The 25,653-nt window shown below is 29.8% G+C and overlaps 1 protein-coding gene across 5 annotated transcripts in view; it reads right to left on the bottom strand.

Annotated features, from left to right (window-relative positions):
- Window positions 1-25,653, bottom strand: part of LOC142325503 (1-phosphatidylinositol 4,5-bisphosphate phosphodiesterase epsilon-1-like) — a 1,691,101-nt gene that overhangs the window by 503,101 nt on the left and 1,162,347 nt on the right. For all 5 annotated transcript variants that reach the window (XM_075367353.1, XM_075367348.1, XM_075367349.1 and 2 more), the window contains one exon: window positions 20,622-20,684. In XM_075367353.1, coding sequence (XP_075223468.1) covers window positions 20,622-20,684 — 63 coding nt within the window. The remainder of the gene's footprint in view (window positions 1-20,621; window positions 20,685-25,653) is intronic.

Genomic DNA, 25,653 nt, shown 5'->3' with positions numbered 1-25,653 from the left:
AAGTTTATTGTTAACATTAGCATCCCATTCATTTTGCCATTCATCATGTATCATCCTCTTTAGAAAACAGACAAGATGGTTCGAAGCGACGCGATTAGCGAAAGGAGGCTGAAAATAAGCCTCATTTTCCGCACCATTAGTGGGTTCGTTGCCTAAAATCCAAATACGGCTGGTGATCCAGTAAAAGCTCATTGTAGTATTACGGTAATTCATTTGCGAAACGACACAATGAATCACACAGACAAAAGGGTGTATGGAATACACATCATTAATCGCCTGTACGGCACTCATGGATTCTGAAAGAACATGTCGAAATGTTGGGCTAATTATATGTAAAGCCTTATTAATGGCATATATTTCTGTAACGAAAATACTGGTGATACTGGGAAGGCCAAAAATGTATGTTCTGTTACCAGTCGAAAAATCATAACCACAGAATTAATGTTTATAGAGCCGTCCGTAAAAACTGTAACGTCAGGATTTATGCCATTTATAATATTATAAAATTCGTTTTGTAAGATAACTGGATTTCTATAAGTGTGTTTATTTTATTTTAAGTTTGCAAGAACTATTACTAAGTTACAACGTAATTTTTTAAGAAACATAAGGGCTCGGCTGATAAAGTTTGCATATATATGCGTAGCATGGGAAGGAAAAGAGATATTGGAATGAAACTAGCTACAAAATGCAATATTTATTTTTCAATATAATTTCCGTTTACACTGATACGCTTTCCCCAACGTGTGACAATTTTTTGCATTCAGTCACTGAAAAATTCTGGCGGTCTTTCTCGGATCCAAGTGGCCACAGCTTCCTTCACCTCATCGTCGGTGGTGTAATGATTACATTTGAGATCCCTCTTGAGATGAGGAAAGAAGTAGAAGTCGCACGGAGCCAAATCCGGCGAGTATGGCGGATGCGGAATAGACTAAAACTTCAGCTTGCGGAGAGCCATCAGAGGGTTTGCGCGGTATCTAACGTGCACAGATATTACGGTAACCCTACTGAATAGCGATGCGTTGCTGGGCGATTCGCCGGTCACTTTGAAGCAAATCGTCCACTTCCTTTCGATGTTTCTCGTCAGTCACAGAAACTGATCGTCCGCTGTGAGGTGCGTCCTCAATTGTCGCTTTATCAGCTTCACATTCGCGAAATTTTAACGCTCGCCTATTCACAGTACTCCTGTAATAGTTTTACTACCGTAAACCGCTTTTAAACGATGAAAAATGTTAGTAGGATTCACATTTTCTTCTGTTAAAAATTCGACCACTGCGCGCTGTTTTAACCGTGTTGACATATTGGCCATACTTGACTCCAATTTAACTGGTACTGAAGACAAAACGGTAAACGGATTTAACGCACTAATGTAAATTTGTAGAGGGGGATTTTAGCTAAAGGGGGAGTGCAAAATTTATCAGCCGAGCCTCGAACTTTGTAAAAGTTGAGAATACTTCCTTAAAAATTTCTTTGCAACGTGTGATGAGTAGACTGGAGATTTGTCATGCAAAAGCAAGACCCTTTGGTTAGCTTCCTTGCCGTTTTTCATTTATTTCTGCCTGTAGCTTCTGAAGATATTCAGCGTAGACATTACCAGTGATAGTGTGTGCTCCATCCATTCATTCAACAAAATTCCCTCACTACCCCAAAAAATTGTGGCCTGATATTTCCAGCCGACGGCTGGGTCTTGAATTTTTTGGATGTTGGAAATCCTTTGTTTCCATTGTATGGACTCTGGTTTGGTCTCTGGATCCCAGTAATGAACCAATGTTTCATTACAAGTCAGTGTTGAAAAAATTATTAGGTAGCCTTTAAAGTTTCTTGTGGTGATTCCTGTTGTGGATATAACTATTACTATTACAGTGATTTGATTTTATTTCCAGAGTTCTTTTATTTCTTCTTTAAGGTTATATATTTTGAAATTTTCTCGTCTACTTTTATTGTAGGTTGGAGCCGTTCGGAATGGAACACTTCTATGAAATACAGTGTTTTTATTATTCTTATCTACTAAAGTTATGTCCAGTCTATTGCCAATAACAGTTTTGTCGGTGAGTACTACCCTGTCTCAGTATAGTTTTGTTTCATTCCTTATGACTGTTTCAAGAGTGTATTTGTAGAACGGAGTTTTTGTTATGAATAATTTTTGCAGCTATATCAAACCTTTCTGTGTAGTGTGTGCCTATTAGTATTTTACATCCTCGGATAATATGGTCTAATGTTTCGTTGGTTTTTACATGACATTTCCTGCATTTGTCGGTCTGAATTGTGGAGTCCTTACAATTTGTTTCTGGTAATTTCTTGTGAAAATTACTTGATCCTGAATTGCAAGTAGAAATCTTCTGTCTCAGGAAAAATTTCTCTACTTTACAGCCATTTGTAGGATAGATCTGTATTTATGTGGGGTTGTAGGATGAAGTTCCTGTGTTTACCATGTAGTGCCTTTTCAAACCATTTCTGTGGTTTTTCTGTTTGCGTGGTTGGTTCAGTGTTACCTCTATTTTCGTTGTGTGTGTATTGGTCATAATAAGTGGAGTGATTTCTTTATCTGCTTGGGCTATTGTTTGATAAAATGTAATAGTTTTATTTAAAAGATATTCTTTGAGCCTTTGTATTTGGTTGTTATGCAGAGTATGAAGATCAGTGAGCCCTCTCCCGCCGTCTTTCCAGTATAAAGTTGTTATTTCTGTGTCTGGTCAACTCAGTCCGTTTTAACCTGTTGAGATCCTCAAAATCTGTTTCGCTCCATTTGATGATTCCAAAGGAATACATTAGTAGCGATTTAGCGTAGGTGTTAATTGCCTTGAATAGGTTTCTTGTATTTCAATACACTGAGAAGACGGCGTTTATATTTTTCTTTTAGTTGACTTTTTATACGGCTGTAATAGATTTTTGCGTTCTGGTGGATATTTATATATTTGTATGGCTGTAGGTTCTCCATGGGTTCATCAATAGTCTCTGTGTTGATTTCTTCTTTCAATCGGTCTCTCTTCCATGTGCAGCATTTTACGTATAATGATACTGAATTTCATCTTCATATATGTGGTTATTTCTTCGGTTAAGCGCAGAAGACCTCTCGTTTGTGTTGGTGTGGTTGCATACAGTTTTATTCTAAAGATTATTGTTTGATGTTTAAAATATCATAATATTATCGGTTGAGTAATTTTAATTACGTTTGTGATACGTTAAAAAAGTATTCATTTTTACAACGAAAATACGTTTCTGATGACTTTAAAATTAGTATGACTAATCATTAAACAATGTTTTTATTATTCTTTATTTTAGAAGAAAATAAATAAATATCCTAATTAAAATCATAAAAGTATTAATAATTTCCAACTTTGTCATCGTATGGAAAGGAAATATTAATTTTTAGGCTCTACATATATTAGATCGGCAGTTCTACAACATAATTGCCAGTTTTTTCTCATTACTGTACTATTTCATCGTGCAAAAATGTAAATAGTAATCAATATATTTAATTTGTTCATCTTTAAAAGTTGAAATAAAGTTACGGTGGCAATAGAAGAAATAAAATTTAAATGTACAATTGTATTTAAATATCTGTTATATTACGTATATTATAATTAAAATATTATTTATAGTTTGTAAAGGAATGAAGTAGGAGTAAATACGAGTATATATTATGCACATGCCCGCCCACTCACACACACACACACACACACACACACACACACACACACACACACACGCACACACACACACACACACACACACACACACACACACACACACACACACACACATACACAAATTATCCCACGATTAAGAAATGAATACTTATTAAAAAAAAAAAAAAAATATTACAGAAACAATAAAATAAATATATGATCGTAATTATGGTGAAAAATTGATAATCCCTCATCGAATTTTACCATAATTACGATCATTATCATTATTTTTTTACTGAAAATAATTATTTGTTTATGAGTGATGTGATAATTAACATTTTTTAAGACTATTAATTCTACGTAATTTATGTTTCATTAAGCCTGCATAACCATTTGAAATATATAACTTTACACTATGTAATTGAAAGAAAGAAAGGTCTTCCCTTCATTTATTTTTAAAATGGCAAATAGATAACTCATAAATAACTTCTTACCAAAGAATATGAAGGTAAAATAGTAGAGTAATTAAGCCAGATGTATCCTAACTATAATCTACACAAATCTGATTTGAACTACACTTACTTTTTGCTTGATGAATTTATCATTACAAAGATTTTGAAGCTTGTAGATGGGAATATGAAAATGTAATTTTGTAGCGTATGAAAAATGTCATACCTGACCAGGATTCGAACCCGGGACCCCCGGATGAATGACCAAGATGCTAAGATACCTCTTCGCTATGCAGATCGGTGTTTTTTTTTTTTCAAAAAATGGAAATACTGACTTTTTATTATAGATATTTATTTTTAATTTATTAACTGATTGTCTCATTACAGGTTTTTTTTGGGTTTCGATGTTTTTTGTTTTCATTTTTATTTTGGATTATAGATTCTAAAATCCAAAATTTGACAGTAATTATGTATAACACCTATTTTGTTTAATAAAAATAAGTTTTGAATTATCGAGGTGTTATTATGTAGGTAAATTTAATAAAATATGCATACTTAGAAGGATATAAACTTAAATGGCTATTTAAGGAAAGGAAATAAAAATAAACTTATAATTTTTTTCTTGACTGAAACTGGAATCTAGTAGGTTATAGGATTTACTGAACTCTTTTAACTTATTACAAGCAGAGAAATTCAGTTTGAAAATAATTAAAGATTAAAATAAGTTTAATGAAATGTAACAGAAAAGGTAACATAATATATTAAGTATTGGGATTGGCAAGAAAGTAATTTCGATTCTCACAAATAAATAGCTATATGTTTGTTTTGAAGGACTTCCTGTCAATGGATTTTTTTTCTTAGTTTTTTTGTAGTCGTCACAGTTTAGTTTAGCATACTTTAGAAACAAATTGCGTATCATTCTGTTTACACGTTTAATTTATGATAGATTTTAACATGCAGTGCAAAAAACAATTTCAACATATTTTACTTTTTTATATCCGTAAAGATAAGAAAGCTGCTGAAGCCCACAAAGGATATATGCAATTTACGGTGTTAATTGCCTAACAGAACGCACGTATCAGAATCGGTTTGAAAAATTCCGTTCTGGAGATTTTTCAATCAAAGTTGACCGATATTCTGGTCGACCTACTGAAGTCGATGAAGATCAAATCAAAGGCACAGTTGAATCAGATCGTCAACATAACTGTACGACTAACTTCAGAGAGGTGAAATGTATCGCACACAACGATTGAAAATCACATCTAATGTCTTGGATTCGTTAAGAAGTTCAATATTTAGGTCCGTATGAAATGAATGAGATTCACTTAACACAAAGAACCAATATCTGCGATATAAATCTGAGACGCAATTAAGTTTTTTTCTTACATAATTCTCTTTAAAAGAGTCACATTGTAATTATTTTTCACATACTTTAGGTAGAACAATTTTTTTTTTAACAAAAAAATTACATGTATAACCAATGTTAAACGGTTATAGAAAGTTTTAATAAGACACTCAAGAACCATTTACAAAAAAAAAAATATATTATTTAAATCGAAAATTACTCGTAGCTGGCAATTTTAAGAATTACAATCACCATTTATACATATATAAAGATAAATAAAAAATTAACCACCGAGTTGGTCTACTGATAAACTCGTCGTCGTAAATCAGCTGATATCGAAGTCAAGAGTTCTGATGTTCAAATTCTAATAAAGATGGTTGCTTTTATTTGGATTTAAATACTTGATCATGGATACCGGTGTTCTTTGGTGGTTGAGTTTCAATTAACCACACCGTTTCAGGAATGGCCGACCTGAGTTTGGTCTAGACTACATATTTACCGGTACGGTTACATTACACTGATAAGTCGCTGAAAACTTAATTGTTGATGCGACTGTAAATAAAAATATTTAAAAAAATAATAAATAAAGAAGAAATATTAAATATATTAGAAAAAAAACCAATATACTAGAAACAAAGCTAGCTAAGTATTTGGATGAGTTTTCTCGGTTACGCCGATCAAAAAGTAGTAGTAGTATTCTAAAATAGTAAAGATTCTAAAAAATAAAAAAAATAAAGAATTTTACCAATTTTTTAAAAAAGGAAAAAATAGTAAAACAAAGTTGTAAAAAAATAAAACTGTAAAAATTCTACGAAATTGTAAGATAAAAGAGCTTTAAAAATTCATTATATGTTCTAGAATTTTGTCGTACTCTTTTAATAACACTAATAGTCACCAAAATTAGTTCTATAAACATTGAGATAAAAAACTAAAACAATTTTCCAAATTATTTAAAATTTGGGAGCTCAAGTATCAATTTTTTTTTTGTTCATAATGATGATTACAAAAATAAGATTTAAACAACAAAATTTCCAAATTTCGTATAAAAACTTTTGATATTAGGGTCTTAATTACTATGTGCGGAAAATCAAGAAAAAAGTATTTATACAGTAGTGATCCCTAACAAAAAAAAATTTAAAGAGATCTGTTTAAAAATATTGAAAGAAAAAGTATAAATTTTATGAAAGTAATAATAAAAATCTGATATGGACAACATATGACTTTCTTGTACGTCTATTAAATTACATATACACATTTTTTTTTTGAAGTGAAAGTACATAAAATTTTATTTCATTAATAACGTTGATATTTAGAAATTTTTTTTATTTATTTTTTATTGTTATATTGAATTATTATTTACCCTAATCTTTTTTTTTTTTTTTACAATCAGAGTTTAATAATTATATAAATCTTTAATTTAATTAATCATATTCTTATAATAAAATTTAAAGAGATAGAATTTAAGAGATAGAATTTTAGAGATAAGAATTTAAGAGATTTTATTCTTATCATACTCTTATTAATAATCATATTCTTTATCTTAATAATTATATAAATCAATATATTCAAATTAATTTTAATCTTAGTTAATTATAAAATTTAGTTAAATAAATAAAACAAATTAACAATTATTTCTTGGTTCACAGCTTTAAAATACTTATTATTGCTATTAATGTTTCTATATCTAGGAAATTGATCTCTGCCTTGGAAACGCTAAAAATAAAACTTAACTCATCAAAAAAGTGAGCGTTTATAATACGATTTGTAAAGAAAATAATATTACAATTTAGGATTCTGTAGGGCAAATTAAATACTTTTTATTTTACATAAAATATTTTCCTAATTTTTCCACATGTTATAAAATTTGGAAATGTTACGGCTAAATTTAAATATGAACTTTTAAAACTGTAAACTTCGTAAAACTACACAAAATCGAAATAAATTATAATTTGAAAGTCAATATCAACTGAAACAAGTTTTCATCACCTAATTCATCTGTCGTAATTTAATCACCGTTATCTTCTTGCCCGGTTTTGATTTTCCTTAAACTTCACTAAAATGCGTTGTAAGCAACGAAGTTATAATTTTCTAGTAAACGGATGAAAATTTTTGGTTAATTTTTTTTTTAAAGAAATACTAAAGAGTAACGGCTATCAAAAATTTAAGATTTTTACATTTTAAATGCGATGGGTAACTTGCGAGATGGATATAAATTAAAAATCTTTTTTTTATAAATTATAAAAAATATTTTTTGTTACTACAGACTGTTAGAGCGGAATAGGCAAAGACGTTTCATGCTCATGTGAAGGCCTACTGATGTAGGTAATTTAGATGCGAAAAACTCCCATTAACTCCTTTTCTGAAGCGAAATATAGCTAAAAAAGATAAAATATGTAGTCATGTTTCTAGGGAGGGGATGAGTATTAAATAATAACTTTTGTTAATTTGTGATGCTGATAAAAAAACATTAAGTTTTTTATAAATAAAATAATAAAGATGTGAAATTTTATTTCAACCAAAACGCCCCCATTCCTTTTTTAATTTTTTGCAAAAATTTATTAGTCTTTTCCCCCCGTAGGTAATACGTCCCTACAAAACTGGAAGGAAATCGGTCCGGTGTTATAAGACCAAATACAGACCAATGTACACGAATAGATTGTTTGGACTTGGTTGCAATGGAATAAAAGTTCTTTCGCAAATTATTTACAATTTAATTAAATTTATTTATTTTTTGTTAAAAAAATGCCTCCTTAAGGCACAAAACTTATTTTTAATATAACGCTCAAAAATATGATTTTTTTGATCGATCAATAATCTAGTTTTTTTTTGTTAATTACTTTTTAAGTTTCCTTAACGTACAAAACTTAAACAAGTTCAATTATTTTTAGATTTTTTTTTTACCGATTTCTATACCATCCGGTTATAGCTATAGCTGGAGCATATATCGCTACAGCCAGGAAAGAAAAAAGCTGACATGTTTGTAGGACTTTCCCGTCACGCAGCTTACACACACAACTTAATTTAGAATACATTATTTATCACTTTATTTAAATATAATATTTTTTGTTTATTTAATTCAATGACTCTGACTAAAGCGCGCGCGCATAGTTTCATTGGAGCAGGTGTGGCGGTTCATTTTAATTCTACCGCTCACCTGTGATGTCACAACATAGACGACTAAGCAGCTGTACGTCAATGCTACACTAGGGCTCCTGGTAGTGTGAGGAGGTATTATTACCTACCTGCTATAGGGAGGACGCAGTATACCTACTTACCCGCTAGTTTATGTAGAGCATTATTTGGGATGGGGGTGCGATTTTTAAAAATTGTTTTTTGCAAATATTATTTTTTAATTGTTAACAAATGTGCCTAAGAAAAATTAGATCTTAATTAGATGAAATCTCGAGATACTGAGGGTAACCTTGCTCTAGACCTCTTCTCCTTGATCTTTGAAATTGAAAATTTAATGGCATCAATGCCTCACATATAGAAATAATCTGGCCAAGTTTCGTCAAAATAGGTCCAGCGGTTCTGGAAATATAAGGTGATTTAGAAGGCGACACTGAACATACACACGTACATACAAACGAACATCCGGAAAATTTTCATCCAGTTTTTGGGTTCCTTAGGTATTAAAACGTCAAGATCCGATGAAAACCGCATATGCCCAAATTGGACCGACTACAATGTTTTCCCTTCTAAAGCTATAGCGATACATCGGAAAGTAAAAACACGTTATCTGCAACCCGTTACACGTGAATATAAATATGTGATCAAAATAATTCTCAATAGTGGCTTGTGAATTGTTTTGTAGTAACTTTCTATATTAATTGTTTTTGTCTTAACATTATTTCATGTTTGTATTTAAATAATCAATATGGAATTTTATCATATGGAATATGTAAATGAAGAAGCCCACTTTTGGAGACTGCCAGATGTGGCCAGTGTCTACACGGCAGAACTCACTGCAATTCAGCAAGCTCTTCGCTACACTGAACACTATTGCGAAGAGAGAGTGCTAATATGTTCCGATTCATTAAGTGCACTCGGTGCAATTCGGAACAAGAACATTAAGGATGTCCTAATTGCAAACATCCTGTCCATTTTATACGTACTAAAACAACGAGGACAGCGATGCGTATTTGTATGGACTCCGGGGCATGCTGGTATTACAGGTAATGAAATCGCAGACGAAGCTGCCAGAAAGGCAACAGTCTGCGATGGTTTGGATGCATTTCCTGTAAGAGTGGCAGATGTTAAAAACCGTCTAACAAACATAGTAAGAAACAAGTGGAACGCTGAATGGAGGAGTTTAAATACAAAATTAAACTCGGTTAAAACTTCTCCTTATAAATGGAAAAGCGACTTTAAGTTGACTCGCCGTGAACAAGTAGCGGTGACCAGACTTAGAATCGGTCACACGCGATTAACAAATTTATATTTGTTAACCGGCGAAGTGAGACCAATGTGCGGTGTTTGTAATAAAACACTGACAATCAAGCATCTAATAGAAGAGTGTACCATATACGAGGACCTCAGAAAGAGGTTCCGTCTTACAAATAATATTAGTGCTGATCTGGATAATGGAAATGAAGAAAATATAGTTGCACTTTTACACGCCAGTGGACTTCTTAAAAGTCTATAAAATGGAAGTTTAAAGCTGTGGTAAAAGATACGCTAAGTGGTAGTTTTATATATACATATAAGGGAGTCTCGAAGCGTGGCACGTATAGTGACGGGAGGTAGCCCTCTTGCCTAGGCCATTTTGGCTCATCTGCATTCAAGAGCAGTGAGTCGGGGTGTGTCCGATGATGGCATGGGGGACCCTCAAGGGTGGATTGAGGGCGCGAGGCTATGGGTGTACGCCGTGCATGCCTATGGCCTGATATAAGAAGGATCCAACTGCCACGGCACCCTGGCACGACTAATATACTGCTCAACGGCGGTTCTGGTCGCCCCGAGGGTGCTTAAACAAACTATAAATGAGACTTCGTAGAAGAAAGAAAGAAAGATATGGTATTGATAAGATTAATTTTAATTTTAATTTCATGGTCTTTTGAGAACCTCTCAAATTTTAATATTGGGGCCCTTTACACCCCGTAAGTGTTTGTGATTATAAAATGTAAGGGCCCTTTACATCCTTACATATGACGATCCTGATGGAGATAATAATTTCTTTTAAAGAATGTGACGAGGGCTAATGTCCTTAGCAGTCGATGCCCGTAAAAATTCAGTTAAAAAAAAAAAAAAATATGGAATTTAAACACGTCTATCTTTAATCTTTTTATATGTATTAATTTATCTTTTATTGACATGATCTATATAATGTATTATTATTATTTTCCGATCTCAGTAAAAATCTATACGATTTTATTTATGTATTTATAAAAATAATTTTCATTATGTAATGGCGGAACTTCGGAAATCTTTTAGACAATTTTAAGAATTATTATAAAAATTAAGTTTTTTTTTATTTTTTGTATAAGAGAAAACAAACAGCAAACAGTAAATTTTATGCAATGCAATTTAATTTAAAATAAAATAAACTAATTACAATGGAATTATGCCAATAATTAATTTTTTGGATTATAAACTGATCTGCAATATGAAACCGATAAACGAGATTAATTTAAATATTTAATTAGATTAAATAATATATTTCACGATAGATGTTACGGAATATTTATAAATCGTGTTATATATTGATATATTTTTTAATTATATTTTAAAGAAATATTTTGGCCAAACGACCACGATGAATTTAAGAAATGAAATCAGGTACTGTTTGCAATTCTTTTTCTTTTTACAGGAAATAACGTCTTTTTGTTATATTTTTATTCTTTTTATGTAATATAGAATTAAGTTAATAATAAAATAAAACAAAAATAAATAAATAAATATTCTGGAGAGAGATTCTAACGAAACATATTAAATATAAAATGCAGTCCCTTTCTTCTTAGCAATAAATTTTATTTATTATTTTTTCCAACAATATTCAATTTTATAGGATAGTAAAACATCGTTATATTTTGTACATATTTTTTTATTATTATATCTAATTTAAAGCAATTTAATAATTTTAAAATAATTCGTGTACGTAATAATACAAAATACTTATATGTGAACCAATAATAATTTATTAATAAAAATAAATAACAAACAAGAGAAAGGAGATATAATATTAAAAAAATAAATAAATAAAATAAACTGGAATTTTTATTGCTTTAATAAATAATAGTTCAAATTTTGCTCGTAGCTAACTTGCGATGACGTTTTTTTTTTATTCTGGCTTAAGTCCAAAAGGTTCACCATCGTTGTCAAAAAACTGTTCCAGCTAAAGTCAACCGTGTATGTAAATCGGTGGCTTAAATGTAAAACTACATTTAGAATATAAAATCGAATTTTATTTTATTCTATTACTTCTGACAAAGTAGCAAGAAAAAAATAGAAATAATAAATCAGTTTTGTGGGATTCAATTAAATTATCCTCCTAACACTTCAATATTGTAAAATGAAAATGTTTGAACTAGTTCAATTAGCCTATATAGCTAAAATGATTAAATAAGTTTTGAAATGTAGCCAATATTTTCAATTCCTTTTAATGTAATGACAACATACTGACATTAATTTACTTGTTAATAAAATCAAAACAAATCATTTCCTTTCTCTCTCTCTCTCTTTCCTCACGGCAAATTTAACACGTGTAATATTTAATATATGTAATTTGTTACACCGTAATATAAAAATTGTATTAACTATTATTTGACAAATTGATATCTAAAGAAATATGTACACATTTTTCATAATACAAAATATATTTTGAAAAATTTCCATACGATCACGTACCGCTACTTCACGTGTTTAAATTCAATAAAAATAAATAAAATCGTAGAATTTAAAAGCGAGACACTTCAAAATCTGCAGATGGTTTAAGGTCTCTTTCAAATTAGGACAGCGGTGGGAGAGGAAGATTCTGATAAAAAGTAAATAAAGAAAATAAATCTAAAAAATCATTTCAAAAAAATTAAAAATTATATTTTTAAATTCTGTATTGTATTTCACCAACTCAATTTGTATTCAAAGTCGAAATTTTAAAAAGAGTTTTTTAGTATTACTTTTTATCCGTTTTTAAAAGGCAGTTTTTAAGTTTATTATATTTGATATTTTTACATCCTTAAACGAAGTAAAGGAAGTATTGTGATCGCAAAAATTGGGTTTTCACATTTCAACGACAATATCCATTTTGACTAGTTTCAGCGTGAGGTCTGTAAGTATAAATCTCGCTTAACTCAAAAACGATTAGCCGTAGGATGTTGAAATTTTCTATTTAGGACTGTTGTAATATCTCTTTGTGCACCTCCCCTTTTGATTGCAATCGACTGGACCAAGTGTCCAGAAAAGTCCAAAACCCCAAAAAATTGGTTTTTGGACTATTTCTTAGCTGCAGTAATAAGCCCTCATTGAGAGCTTTTCAACGATAAATGCTACTTAACTTCATTGGTTCCGGAGTTATAGCCACATAAAAATTTAAATAATGAAATATTTGCATCTTACAAGGGGGGAGGCACATCGTTTCAAATTCGACTTCATCTCCTTTTTTTATTTTTTATTTTAAATTTAAATATATTGATTTATTAATAATTATTAACCTCTGGTTGTAAAAAAAGGTTTTACAATAAATAATGATTAAATAACAACAAAAAAATATCAGAAGTTATTAATAAAAAAGATTTTATGTACTTTTCATTTTAAAAAAATGGGTATATGTAATTTAAAAAGCGTACAAGGGAGGTCTTTATAAACATGGGAAATGAATATGGTACCCACTTTGTGCTAGGGGTTTGGACAAAACTATTGGTTTCGCGTAATAAGAGGTTTAAAAATTAATATTATTACCATCTTTTAATTAGATGATTTTAATTAAATAAAGAATAAAACTACACCAAAAAGAAATAATTCTCACTTATTGGAAGACTGCCCAAAAATGAGCGTAACGAATTGAGGGTGTATGTTCCACCGTAGCAGCTCAACGGCCGAACCAATTTAGATGCATGTTCCCGCGTTGGAATCTTTACGTTATTGGGAGTCATAAGATGTATATATATATATATATATATATATATATAATAAGCAGCTGCTATGAAGAATGAGGTAACAATTAATTATGAACAAGCTGTCTAGGAAGGGGGTCATCAAACTAAATTTTGTAACAAAAAGTTTTGATTTTTTTGTAGCAATTACACTCAACATACAATATAATTTTAATGTTAAAATCTTCACTTGTTCAAAGGGATTAAATGGGTTAAAAAGAGCATAAAAATGTTTACTAAAATGATATTTTTTTCTTTTATACCGGATAAATTTACAACTCCTCTTAATGATTTTAAATATTTCTCTTTTAACGAAATCATTTAATATATACCAGTTGCAATAGATATCTCAAATCAAAGAAAAAATAAATAAACGGATCTCAATCTGTTTTTGGCTACGAAATTTAGTTTCAGCAGCTTGAAAATAACCTAACTACAATTAAATTATGTGTTTTATTTTTTTATTTAAGTGATTAATTCACAATATAAGCTCGAAGCTTGAGCATGGGGAATTTTTTAGCGTATGAAAAATTCCAAGTCTGACCGGGATTCGAACGCGGAACCTCCAGATGAAAAGCCGAAATGCTACCATACCGCCACGGAGATCGTCAAGTAAAGTACAGTTCAATAAAGTAATTTAATGAATTACAAATTATTATCATTATCATTATCATTTATTAATGATGATGATGATGACTAGTGAACGGGGTATGGTTCAAAACGCATGGTTTCTTATTGATTTGAAAAATTGGTTTTTTCCGTTCAAGCATTTGGTTGTTTCGTTTTGTTTCAAGTAGAATGCAGAAAGAAAATAAGAGCAGAAATGCTCTTGTAGAATGCCATTTTCTACAGCAATAAAATGAACAGATCTGTAATTTCATTAATGTTTTTTTCCTTTCTAACTATGGATACATTTTACACAATAAACACTTCAAATTTTACCTGTTAAAACAAAATAATAATTTTGTCAAACCAAAATAAATTCCTACTTATTCCGAACAAAAATGATTCAAAAACTGTCAAAAGAACATATTAAAAAGTTGGCATATTAAAATGGTCGACCCGAGACTGTACAAAACTACACTTCATTTATACTCATACATATTATCCTCATTCATCTTCTGAAGTAATACCTTACGGTGGTTCCGAAGGCTAAACAGGAAAAGAGAGTTGTGAGGCAAAAACTATTTTATCTTGGTCGAGTGGTGTTGAAACAAAGTCTTTTATTTAAACTTCATTCGTCGTTTCTTTGCCACATACAATTAAAGGTAAATTATTTCTTTCAATTTTTATTAGCATTTTACAACAAGTAACGGTCTGCTAGATATATATTCTTTAAATTTTTCTATAAATATATCTAATACATAATGTCTGTGTTTATTATAATCTATCGTGAAAATTGCTATTCTTTAGCAATTTTTATCATGTGAAATTTAATTGTGTTTAATAATAAATATGCATACATACTACACAGTATTTATACCCAGGGGATAATAAACAAGAATAAAACGAAAGTAATGAAATGTAGTAGAAATAATGTAGAAGGACCAATGAATATAAAAATAGAAAGAGAAAAGATTATGGAAGTGGAAGAATTCTGCTATTTGGGAAATAGAATTACTGAAAATGGACGAAGCAGGAGCGATATAAAATTCGGAATAGCAAAAGCGAAACGAGCTTTCAGTCAGAAATACAATTTTCTTATATCAAAGATTAATTTAAACATCAGGAAAACATTTTTCAAGGAATATGTTTGGAACGTAGCTTTATATGGAAGTGAAACTTAGACGATCGGGAGTACCTGAGAAGAAAAGATTAGAAGCTTTTGTAATAAGGTGCTGTAGAAGGTTAAAAATCAGATTGGTGGATAAAGTGACAAATGAACAGATGTTGCGGCAAATCAATGACGAAAGAAGCATTTTGAAAAATATAGTTAAAAGAAGAGACAGAGTTTCATGCCACATATTAAGGCTTCCTGGAATAGTCGCTTTGGTATTGGAGGGACAGGTAGGTGGGAAAAATTGTGCAGGCAGGGAACGTTTGGAATATGTAAAATAAATTGTTAGGGATGTAGGATGTAGGGGGTACACCGAAATAAACGACTGGCACTAGTTAGGGAATCTTAGAAATCTGCATCAAACCAGTTAAATAACTGAAGACAAAAATATTCTTTATATCAAATTTGTTCAAAGGCAATAATCTACATGTCAAGTAGCTAATGTTTTTAAATATATTAATAATAGTGTTTATCATTTTATCCTGAACTTACAAATATTTTTTATGATTTACCCAGATAGAAGAACCATGGAAATACTAAAACTAAATAATTATAAAATAAAATAATATTTTGAGAGTTTTGTAAGTTTTTTATGCATATAAAAATGTCCCCGAGTTGTAATATTGAATAAGAACTTTTAAACCGAAAAGGAAAAAAAACCATTTACCTAGTAAAGAGTAAGAAAAGTCTTTTATTTCAGTTTCCTAAACAATTTTGTGGATAAAAAGAAAAATTAAAATTTCACGACGCAATTTACTTTCCGACATAAACTGTTAAAAATTAATGTTGTTCAGTTTTGATGGTTCTCAAGAGCTGAGATGAAACGAAAACATTTACGTAATTTATTCCTACGATGTGAAATTTAATTGTGTTTAATAATACATATGCATACTATACATACTACACAGTATATGTACCCAAGTGATTGATAGAACCCTATCCTTTACTGAGAATTAATCCAATAAACGTTTGATATTGACAAAAGTAAATAGATGAATAGAAATCGCAAAACTATAAATGTTAAATGGTAATTTAAATATCTCAAGTTAAAATGTTCGCAACTATATTTAAAACATATTTTAATATTTTTTATATCTTATAATAATATTTTTGAACAAATCGAAATAAATATTAGGTTTATAAATAGCATATAAAAACTTTCAAAAAATACAAATTAATTTTCGATTCCTCTTGTCAGTAACTACAAACTTTTAAGTAGATTTGAGAAATAAATTTCGTACAACTATTTCATTTTTTTTCCAAAAGACTACAGACGATCCGAATTATTTTTCTACTCTATACATTTTCGTACTTTTAAAATTTTTTCTACAGTTAGAATGTTGAATATTATAGGAATCTTATGATTTCATAATCAATTAAAGCAAACTATTTTCATAAAAACTGATAAAACACTAGAATACATGACATTAACTTGCTGCTTTATTCATTATTATATAGTTGTTATTTTAAAAGAAATTTCTAAATTTTATTCTAGAAGCATATGACAATATTCTACGAAGTTACTGTTTTTTTTCTTTTTTTTGTGGTCACTTGGACAACTTTAGTCATCCATATTTCAGTTCCTCTTGAACTTCTGTACTAGTCTGGCCTTTAGATTTTCCCAGTATTTCTTCACTCTATCGAATCGTTGCTTCCTGATCTCGTCTATGCCTCCACTTTATAATTTTTTAACGTGTTAAAAAAAAACGTTAATTTTTTTAACGTTGAATCTACTGTTTTGAAATGCGCGGTTAATTTTCATTTTATCACAGGCGTCCTCAACCCTCAAGCCAATTTCTTGAAGATCTTTTTGGATTTCTCCATCATATTTTCCACAGGTTTTTTTTGTTGTTAATATTCCTTGTGACAAGTTGTTTTAGAATTCGGTTCTCAGACCTTCTTAATACGTGGAAAACATGGGATATCCTTCGTTTTTTCATTGTACTGAGAATCGGGTCGACTTGCTTGTAGACTTTTTCATTTGTGGCAATTCGCCAGACTCCATCCTTTTATTTAAACAAGTTCTGATAATTCGGCTTTATATTTTAAGTAATTGGTCCGTTTTACTTTCATCCTTCATCTGAAAGATAGTCTCACAAGCATAAAGCGCCACCGGAAGAGCTACTGTGTTATAATGGTGAATTTTGGATTTTATTGAGAGACATTTTTTATTGTATGTTTGTCAAGTTAGACTTTGTGATCTTTTAATTTTAATTATTTTGTTTTGCCATGTTTGTTTTTCCTTCAATCTGCAGTGAATGATTTCACCTAAATATTTCAATTGTTCTACTATTTTTATTTCTTTATGGTTAAATTTGATTTTGCTTATACAGAGGGAATTCATGCCATTATTTCTGTTTTTTCATAAGGAATTTTCAGGCCAATCCTTTGGGAAGTGTATTTTTATTAATCAGATAATCAAAACTCCTGATTATCAAGATTCACTGAGTCATGAATAATTAATATGTAAAATCAACGTTCTACTTTGTAAATTACAGGTAATTTTTATCAAAATACAGCAAAGACAAACATTATACTTAAATATGTACGGAATACATACGCGTACGAGTGCATATACAGAAACTAAAACGTATTACTACTATTCCTTATTTAAACTGTGTCCATTTATATTTAAACAATTTTTAAAGCATAGGCATAATATAACAAATATAAAATAACTTTCTTGAGACTAAAATACGTTGTTTTATTACGAAAATGGAAAAAAAACGATTAATATTTGCTGTTAGTGATAATTTGATACTTCTGAAGGAATTATTATATGTGAAAATCCATCTGAAATTCAGGAAAACGTATTTTAATTCAAATAAAACTTTACGGATGGGATATCAAAACACTTTGTAATTTGTTTTTTAAAAGAGAATATGTAGAATTTAATTATCTTTCAAATAAACATGGAAATTATGCACCTACTGAACACAAATTGCGGTATTTTAACAAAACGTTTTTGGTTTTGCGTTTGGTATTGTTATGAGAAAGGGTATATTTTTGATACGTATTTGGAAGTGTTAGAGTATACTCTTTCTAATTAGTTCAAGTCGAAACATATGCGGGCTCCATTCTGTAATTCACAGCAAAGGTAGGAACGATTAATTTACAGCGTGTTGCAAAAAATAAAAATAAATAAATAAAAATGGTGCAAAGATGCAAAGACCACTAATAGAATTTTATTTTAAATTAGGAAAAACTACATACGAAAGGATTTTAATTTAAAAGCGTTTCAAGATCAGTGGCGGCTCGTAGGTTAAATTAGTGGGGGTGCTGCTCCAGAAAATTTTTTTCTGGGACTTTTCAAGGTTATGATTAATGTTTTCTGTAAAATAAAAGAACCGAAAAAATGAATCAGATAGAATAGCTGGAAGCAGGATAATAATCTAATTTTAAATTTTATCACATTCAAGAATATGGTACACCGTTTTTAAGGACATTGTGCTTAAAAACAGTATTCCATTTAACCGAATAAATAATAAATATCAATACAGATAACATTTTTTAGTATTATTAGATAATAACTTAGTCCAATGGTGCTTAATTTAAATTTCTATGTACACAGAAACAAATACGTAATTATTTTTTATTAATTAACTTCTTTTTCGCCCTTCCAGCGAGGTTTTGGACAGATTTGGCAATCAAAGAGCCCTTCCTTTCCGCCATCTTCTGATTACTAGTGAAAAAAATAACTAAACCTATTTAATATTCCTTCTACCGGCTAAACTAAAAAGGGAATGAACAAGGAACACTCTGTACACACGCGGAGTAAAAAAAAAACTACCTTCCGCCAGCATTCTAAGGTCGGCACTGCAGGAACGACAGTGCTCTCTCCCTCGCAGCCTCGCGTGTAGCTTCCTATGAGCGCATACGCACAACAGCCAAACACCACGCCGCTGGAACTGTGAAGCGCACAGTTCCATACAAAGGTTTTTTTGTATCTATTTCATAAACTGGGGGATGGCTACTGACATTAAGCAAGGATTATATATTGTACAAGTATAAAGAAAGAATTAAAGAAAAAAGGATTCTTATATTAAATATTATCGATAATATCAAGTAGAAATAAGGGGTGCTGCAGTTCTACAGTGCCTGGTCTATTGATCAATATTTGAACACCAGAGATTGTCAAAAAGCTTGATAAAACTGTGTTTAAATTTCGATCAATTTCCACGAGATTACTTACGAAACAGTTGATACAAATAAGGAATCCATCGAGTCATTTTGAGTGATCTGGGCAAAACTTTGTACCCGTATCTTCTGAATTTTGAGCAGCGAGAAAGAAAATCGATAGCCCATTAGTTTGATAAAATGTATTATCAATGATTAAACATTTTTTTTTATAAAATCTTTATTGCTGATTAAGTTGGGTACTTCAACAAAATCCTAAAACAAAAACGACCGAGTTTAGAAAGTTTAGAGGTGTTATTCACAAAAAAAAAACAGTGATTGGAAAGATCGGAATCGAAAAACCTTTTTGATAATCTTTATAGAATCAAGGGAAATATTCATCAGGAATTCGTTTCTGCAGTACCTACATACACGGAACAGCGAAAAGGACTACAGGAAGCTATTGATCTGAATTCATTAGATAAGATTCGAGATGTCTGAATCCAAAACATGGTTATTTTGTCGCATAACATTGCAGATGACCGACCATTTTACCGTAAACATCACCACATTTTTTCACATTAAGCGAATGTAGTCATCGACACAAAAAATTAGAAATATTAATTTTAGTTCTCTAAAATTAAAACTCCATAAACGGAACGAGAGTATAACAATAATCGATCGGTTTAAAGTTTTTTTAACGGTTTCCAAAACTTGTTCCAATGACGAAAACAGCAAAAGGTCATCAGAGGGAGATTACTTATCCTATAAAATATAAAACTTATTTTACTCTAACTTTTATTACTAATGACAGTCTCGTTATTTAATTGGCGTATTGTCTTTTACGGAAAAATTAAATCAGTATACATGCTCTAATAATAACTACAACAAAATTGCTTATATAACATACAAAATGTTGGCTTTACTACGTATGTTGATTAGTAATTTAGCTTTTCCATTATGTTTAATTATGAACGCTGACATTGATTGATTACCGATATAGACCTTTGTATTAAATATACGGTAATAATAAAAACCCATATAGATGAAAAAAATTTTTCAAATAAAATTAAAAATATTTTACGTAACATCGCCGTTGAATTAACACCACAAAATAAATGTCTAAAAGCAGATGAACTATATGAAAAATAATTAATGGTAAAAAATATTATTAAATAAATAATTTCATTTAATCTAATTAATAAAAGATGAATTTACCTGACAATATTCACGATCGGTTGATTCCAAATCATCTCCACTCTCCAAGTCGGGATCTCTGTTCTGAAAACACCACAGTTAATTAATTAATAAAACATAAATTTATTATTTTTTTAAGTAAAAAAACTTTCACTGGTTTCAAAAAAAAATTGTTTAAAATAATAATCTAAAAATAACTGGGTTGAGCACTGAATGTCAGATAGAACTCGGAGGTAGATAGAGAGAGATTTAAATAGAAGTCGGTAGTTTCAATCTATGGATACACTGAATTTCTTCTATAAATATGTCTTCACCTACTTGCTTCACAGGATGCTTTTCTCAAAAAACATTTTACATTGCAAATGACAGGTATATTTACTTTTAAAAATAGGTTCTGGAATTCTGCTGGAAAAATATAGCATGGCAAGGTGAATCGCGATAAAAAATACGTCAAAGGTACAGTGGCATCTGTATTTTATCATAGGTGTGTTTTTACTGTATTGGGTATGGTTTGCTAGTACTTTTAATATTATGCAGCATTCTATTTTTACTTATTTTTTGCTTTTTTTTATTTTTACTATTAAATAGTATTTTTACTATTTTCATAAGTTAATAAAAACCCCATGATTGTTTAACGGAAGTACCATTATTTTGACGTCCAGTGTCTGTAAATACACTGTAGGAATTTAATTAAATGTGCTAACTCTTGGTTAAATTTTTGCCTAATATTATCTATTTAAAGATTTACTATGAAAACTTCTTGTTAAACCAAATTTTTACTTATTTTGTTATTTACAATATAATAACCAATGTTACATAATGTGTATCGAGCACTGATATATATATCAGTCCTATATATATATATATATATATATATATATATATTTATTATTTTTTTTAAATCAATCATTTCGGGAATCATATTCCTCTGCACTACACAAATTATATTAATACGATCAACCCAAGTACAGAATTAATAAATTAAATTAAATAGGATGACCTTATTCCATAATCCAAGCAAGAGCGCTTTCGCGAGTACCTCGCATCCATCAGTTACTCTATATTTTTTCAAATCTTTCGTTGCAAATTACACATTAATTTTTTTTTAATATTCAACATTTTTTAAAATTAAAAATTGCAGACATAAAAAATATGAAGTCATTAATAAAAAAAAATTAAATTACAAGTCAAAATTAAAATTAATAATAAAAATAAAATAGAAATCCATGTAGACTAGTTAGCCAGTACAGTCACATAACTTTGGCTAGCTAGTCTACATGGATTTCTATTTTATTTTTATTATTAATTTTAATTTTGACTTTTAAGTATTTTTTTTTATTTTTTTATTAGTAACTTCATATTTTTTATATATGTAATATTTAATTTTTAATTTTAATTTTAATTTACAATTTAAGAAAATTTTGAATTATATATAAAAAAAAATTAGTTCTATTTCTGTTTTGATTTAATTAGAAAAGGATCTTTTAACAATTTTAAATCTCAATTTTAATTTTAATCTGTAATTTGTAACGAAAGATTTGAAAAAATAGAGCAACTGATGGCGAGAGATACTCGCGAAAGCGCTCTTGATTTGATCATGGAATAAGGTAGGTGTCATCCTACTTTATTTCATTTTATTAATTCTGTACTTGGTTTGATCGGATTAATATATATATATATATATATATATATATATATATTTATATATACACAGGCACGGTTCAAAAGTAAAGGCTGATGATTTATTAACAGCGACTGGCCACACTGATTGGTTAGCACATGCGCAGTAACTTTAATTAGTATGTTGAGCATGTAACCGCCACACTGCCGTTAATTCATTGTTGTTTGCCTTTGCGAGACAGTGTATTAAAATGGGTGCGGTAATAAAAAATACCGCCAGAAGAACATAATATGAGGACAAAACGCAAGAAGACATAATGCTGCTGAAAATCACCGTCAATTGTGTGAAACATATGGGCCTACCGCAATCAGTGAAGGAAAAGTAAGGTGTCTAAAGTTTAAGGAAGGCCGTTCAAATGTTCACGACGAACAGAAAAGTGGCAGGCCTAGTATCTGGACTGACGATCTCGTTGAACGTGTGAATGCAAAACTGAGAGAAAATCATCGCTTTACGATTAGCAATCTTTCTCTAGAATTTTCAGAAGTTTCAAAGACAACATTGTTGAGAATCGTCACTCTAGGCTATCGTAAACTGCGTGCACGATGGGTGCCGAAATGTTGACAAATGATCACAGAATGACTTCTAGATATGCTTTTCCCGACCGCTTTAACCACGAGACAATTTTTTCCCTTATCGTTACTGGTGATGAAACGTGAATCTCGTACGTCGTTGCTGAGACGAAACAACGGGCAATGGCGTCATTCATGGTTTACCTAAACCGAAAAAAATTCAAACAAGCCGTCTCGATGGAAACTCATGCAACTGCTGGGACCAAAAGGTTGTGTTTTTGATCGATTTCATGAAACATGGTATATCCATCACACTACAAGTCTAAAGTGAAACACTTTCTAAACTGCATGGTGCCATTCAAAACCAACGACGGGGAATGCTATGATCAGGAATTATTCGTCTTCATGATAGCACACGTCTACACAAGGCTTCATGAACAGTAATTAAAAAATTCGGATGGGAAATTTTTATCATTCCCCTTACAGTCATTATCTCGCATCCAATGAATAACGCCTCTTCCTACATCTCAAAAACTGGCTCACGTCTCAACGATTCGAGGAAAGTAAAGAATTTAAAATCTCGGTGCAAAAGTGGTTACGATCCAGGCGGCGAAATTTTATGCAATGCGTTTGAACAAGCTTGTTTCACGACATCAAAAGTATTTGGAACGAAATTTGGTGATTATGTAGAAAAATAAAATAAATATGTATTTGAAACTATTAATACATTTTTTATTTTTTTAACTATGCCCATTATTTTTCCCATCGGTCCTTATTTTTGAACCGCGCTTATATATATATAATTATAAAATTTAATAGTTCAAAAATAATCTAAACTTTTTTTAAGCAAACTTTCTTCATAATGCTTCAATAGCTTTGCGATCTACTTCCTCTTGTGAATGATGTTGAAGTCGGTCGCACAATTTATTGAAATATCATGATTTAAGTTTGTTTTAATAAATTTAGTTGAATTTTAAATTTAATAAATTAAAATTTAATCATTAGCATCGTTCATCGTGTACAACAACTTAAAAAAATTGTCATATAGCAAAGTGTAACATGAGAATATTTATCATTTAATATCTAGTCTGATTTTTAGTATTTTTTTTTTTTTTAATTTTCCCAAAGATAAAAAAAATTAATATATTGTAGATAAGTGTTATTCTTAAAAATTAATTTATATAATCACTATTTGAAGATTTTTTTTAATCAGTAAGCAAACATCAAAAGATATACAGATGAAAGAGAAATGAGGTGATATAAATGCACATATATTAGAAGAACGTAACCCAAAATACAGTAGCACTATTTTATAGCAGGTACCGCATAACTATCATCGCAAAGCGTCTGATCTCTTACTTCCTATGATACGTAGCGTGAATACTTACGCCAATCTCGTTAGACATTTAGGTAGTAAATTAGAGAAGAAAAAAGAATACTTCGGTCAGATCTGTTCACGAAAAAAAGATTTTAATAAAAACAATGTTATTGTGAAATATTTAAACTCATTCAGTGTTTTTAAAAATATGATTTTCTTAATTTTCTGCTAAGATCATAACTAAAAAATAAATAGTTTGAACAAAGCAAAAGTATTTTTAGAGAATTATACAATATATTTCTGTTTGTTTGATTTATTAAACAAAATGATTTAGTCAGTTATTGCTTTATTTTGTTGATATTTTTAAAACATATATTTTCTTACATTATGAGATAAAACAAAATAAAATTTAGAAAAAAAAGAAAACATATCCAATATTGTTTCTCTTTTCTTAAAATCTTTAAAAAAAAATTATACTTAAATTTAGCACAACGAGCTAAATGGTAATGTGGTAGTAAATGGTCTAGTGGTTAAATTTGTCGTGTTTAAACAACTGATAACCGAAGTCTAAGGTTGTGAGGTTTTGAATCCTAGTATAAGTTAATTTGCTTTTATACGGATTTGAATACTAAACAGTAGATACCGGTATACTTTGATTGTTAGGGTTGAATTAACCATACAACTCAGGAATGGTCTGCCTGAATCTCTATACAAGACTACACCTCATTTACACGTCGTATATGTCATCCTGATTGCAACGTACACATTAGGAATAATAAAAAATGTATAAATTAACCTCAAAGAATATTTTAATATCGTTTTAAAATGAACTGGATTACAGATTATTTTAAATAATCTGAGTTGTATTAAAATGTGAAAATAATATAAAATAAAAATATAATTTTAAGCTAACACTATTATATTTTTTAGTAAAATATATTTTAGATTTTCAGAATATCTAGATTTATTTTAGATTTCAATACATCAAAACCAAATTTAATAGTCATGCAATATCTTTTCCGATAAATTTGAAGCTCATTAACTCACTTCAAAAATTGCGGGCGGCTTACTTTATTTTCGAATTAATGTTCCGTTACGTATAAAATTTTATTTTATTATTGAAAATTATCTTCATAAAAATTGCAGCAAGATAATTCTCTTTTGAATACTTTTTAACTTAATATGACCATACGACCATAAAAATTCAAAAAAATGTTTAAGATTATTTACTATTAACTTTCTTTCCTTGTTGCCCCACTTCTGGACAGAAAATTTATTGGTTAATCGGCTGTCTAAGTAATTAGGTATAATTCGTTTTGAAAAATTACATTTGAAGTTGTATTTTCATTTTGATAGCAAAGTAAATATGTGATTTTTTTTTTTTAATTGTCCATTATTTCGACGTGGATAAATAAAGGCTTATAAATTAAATTCTGATTAAATATATTTATCTAGAACCTGGGGATGTAGTAAGTTTCACGTAAAAATTATTAACTAGAAAAGCAAAAACAATAATAAAAAGAAGAAAAATAACAAAGGCAAAAC

This window comes from Lycorma delicatula, chromosome 5, assembly GCF_047948215.1.
Source record: "Lycorma delicatula isolate Av1 chromosome 5, ASM4794821v1, whole genome shotgun sequence".
In the NCBI taxonomy this organism is placed as follows: Eukaryota; Metazoa; Arthropoda; class Insecta; order Hemiptera; family Fulgoridae; genus Lycorma; species Lycorma delicatula.
This window is presented reverse-complemented; position numbering and strand designations above follow the sequence as displayed.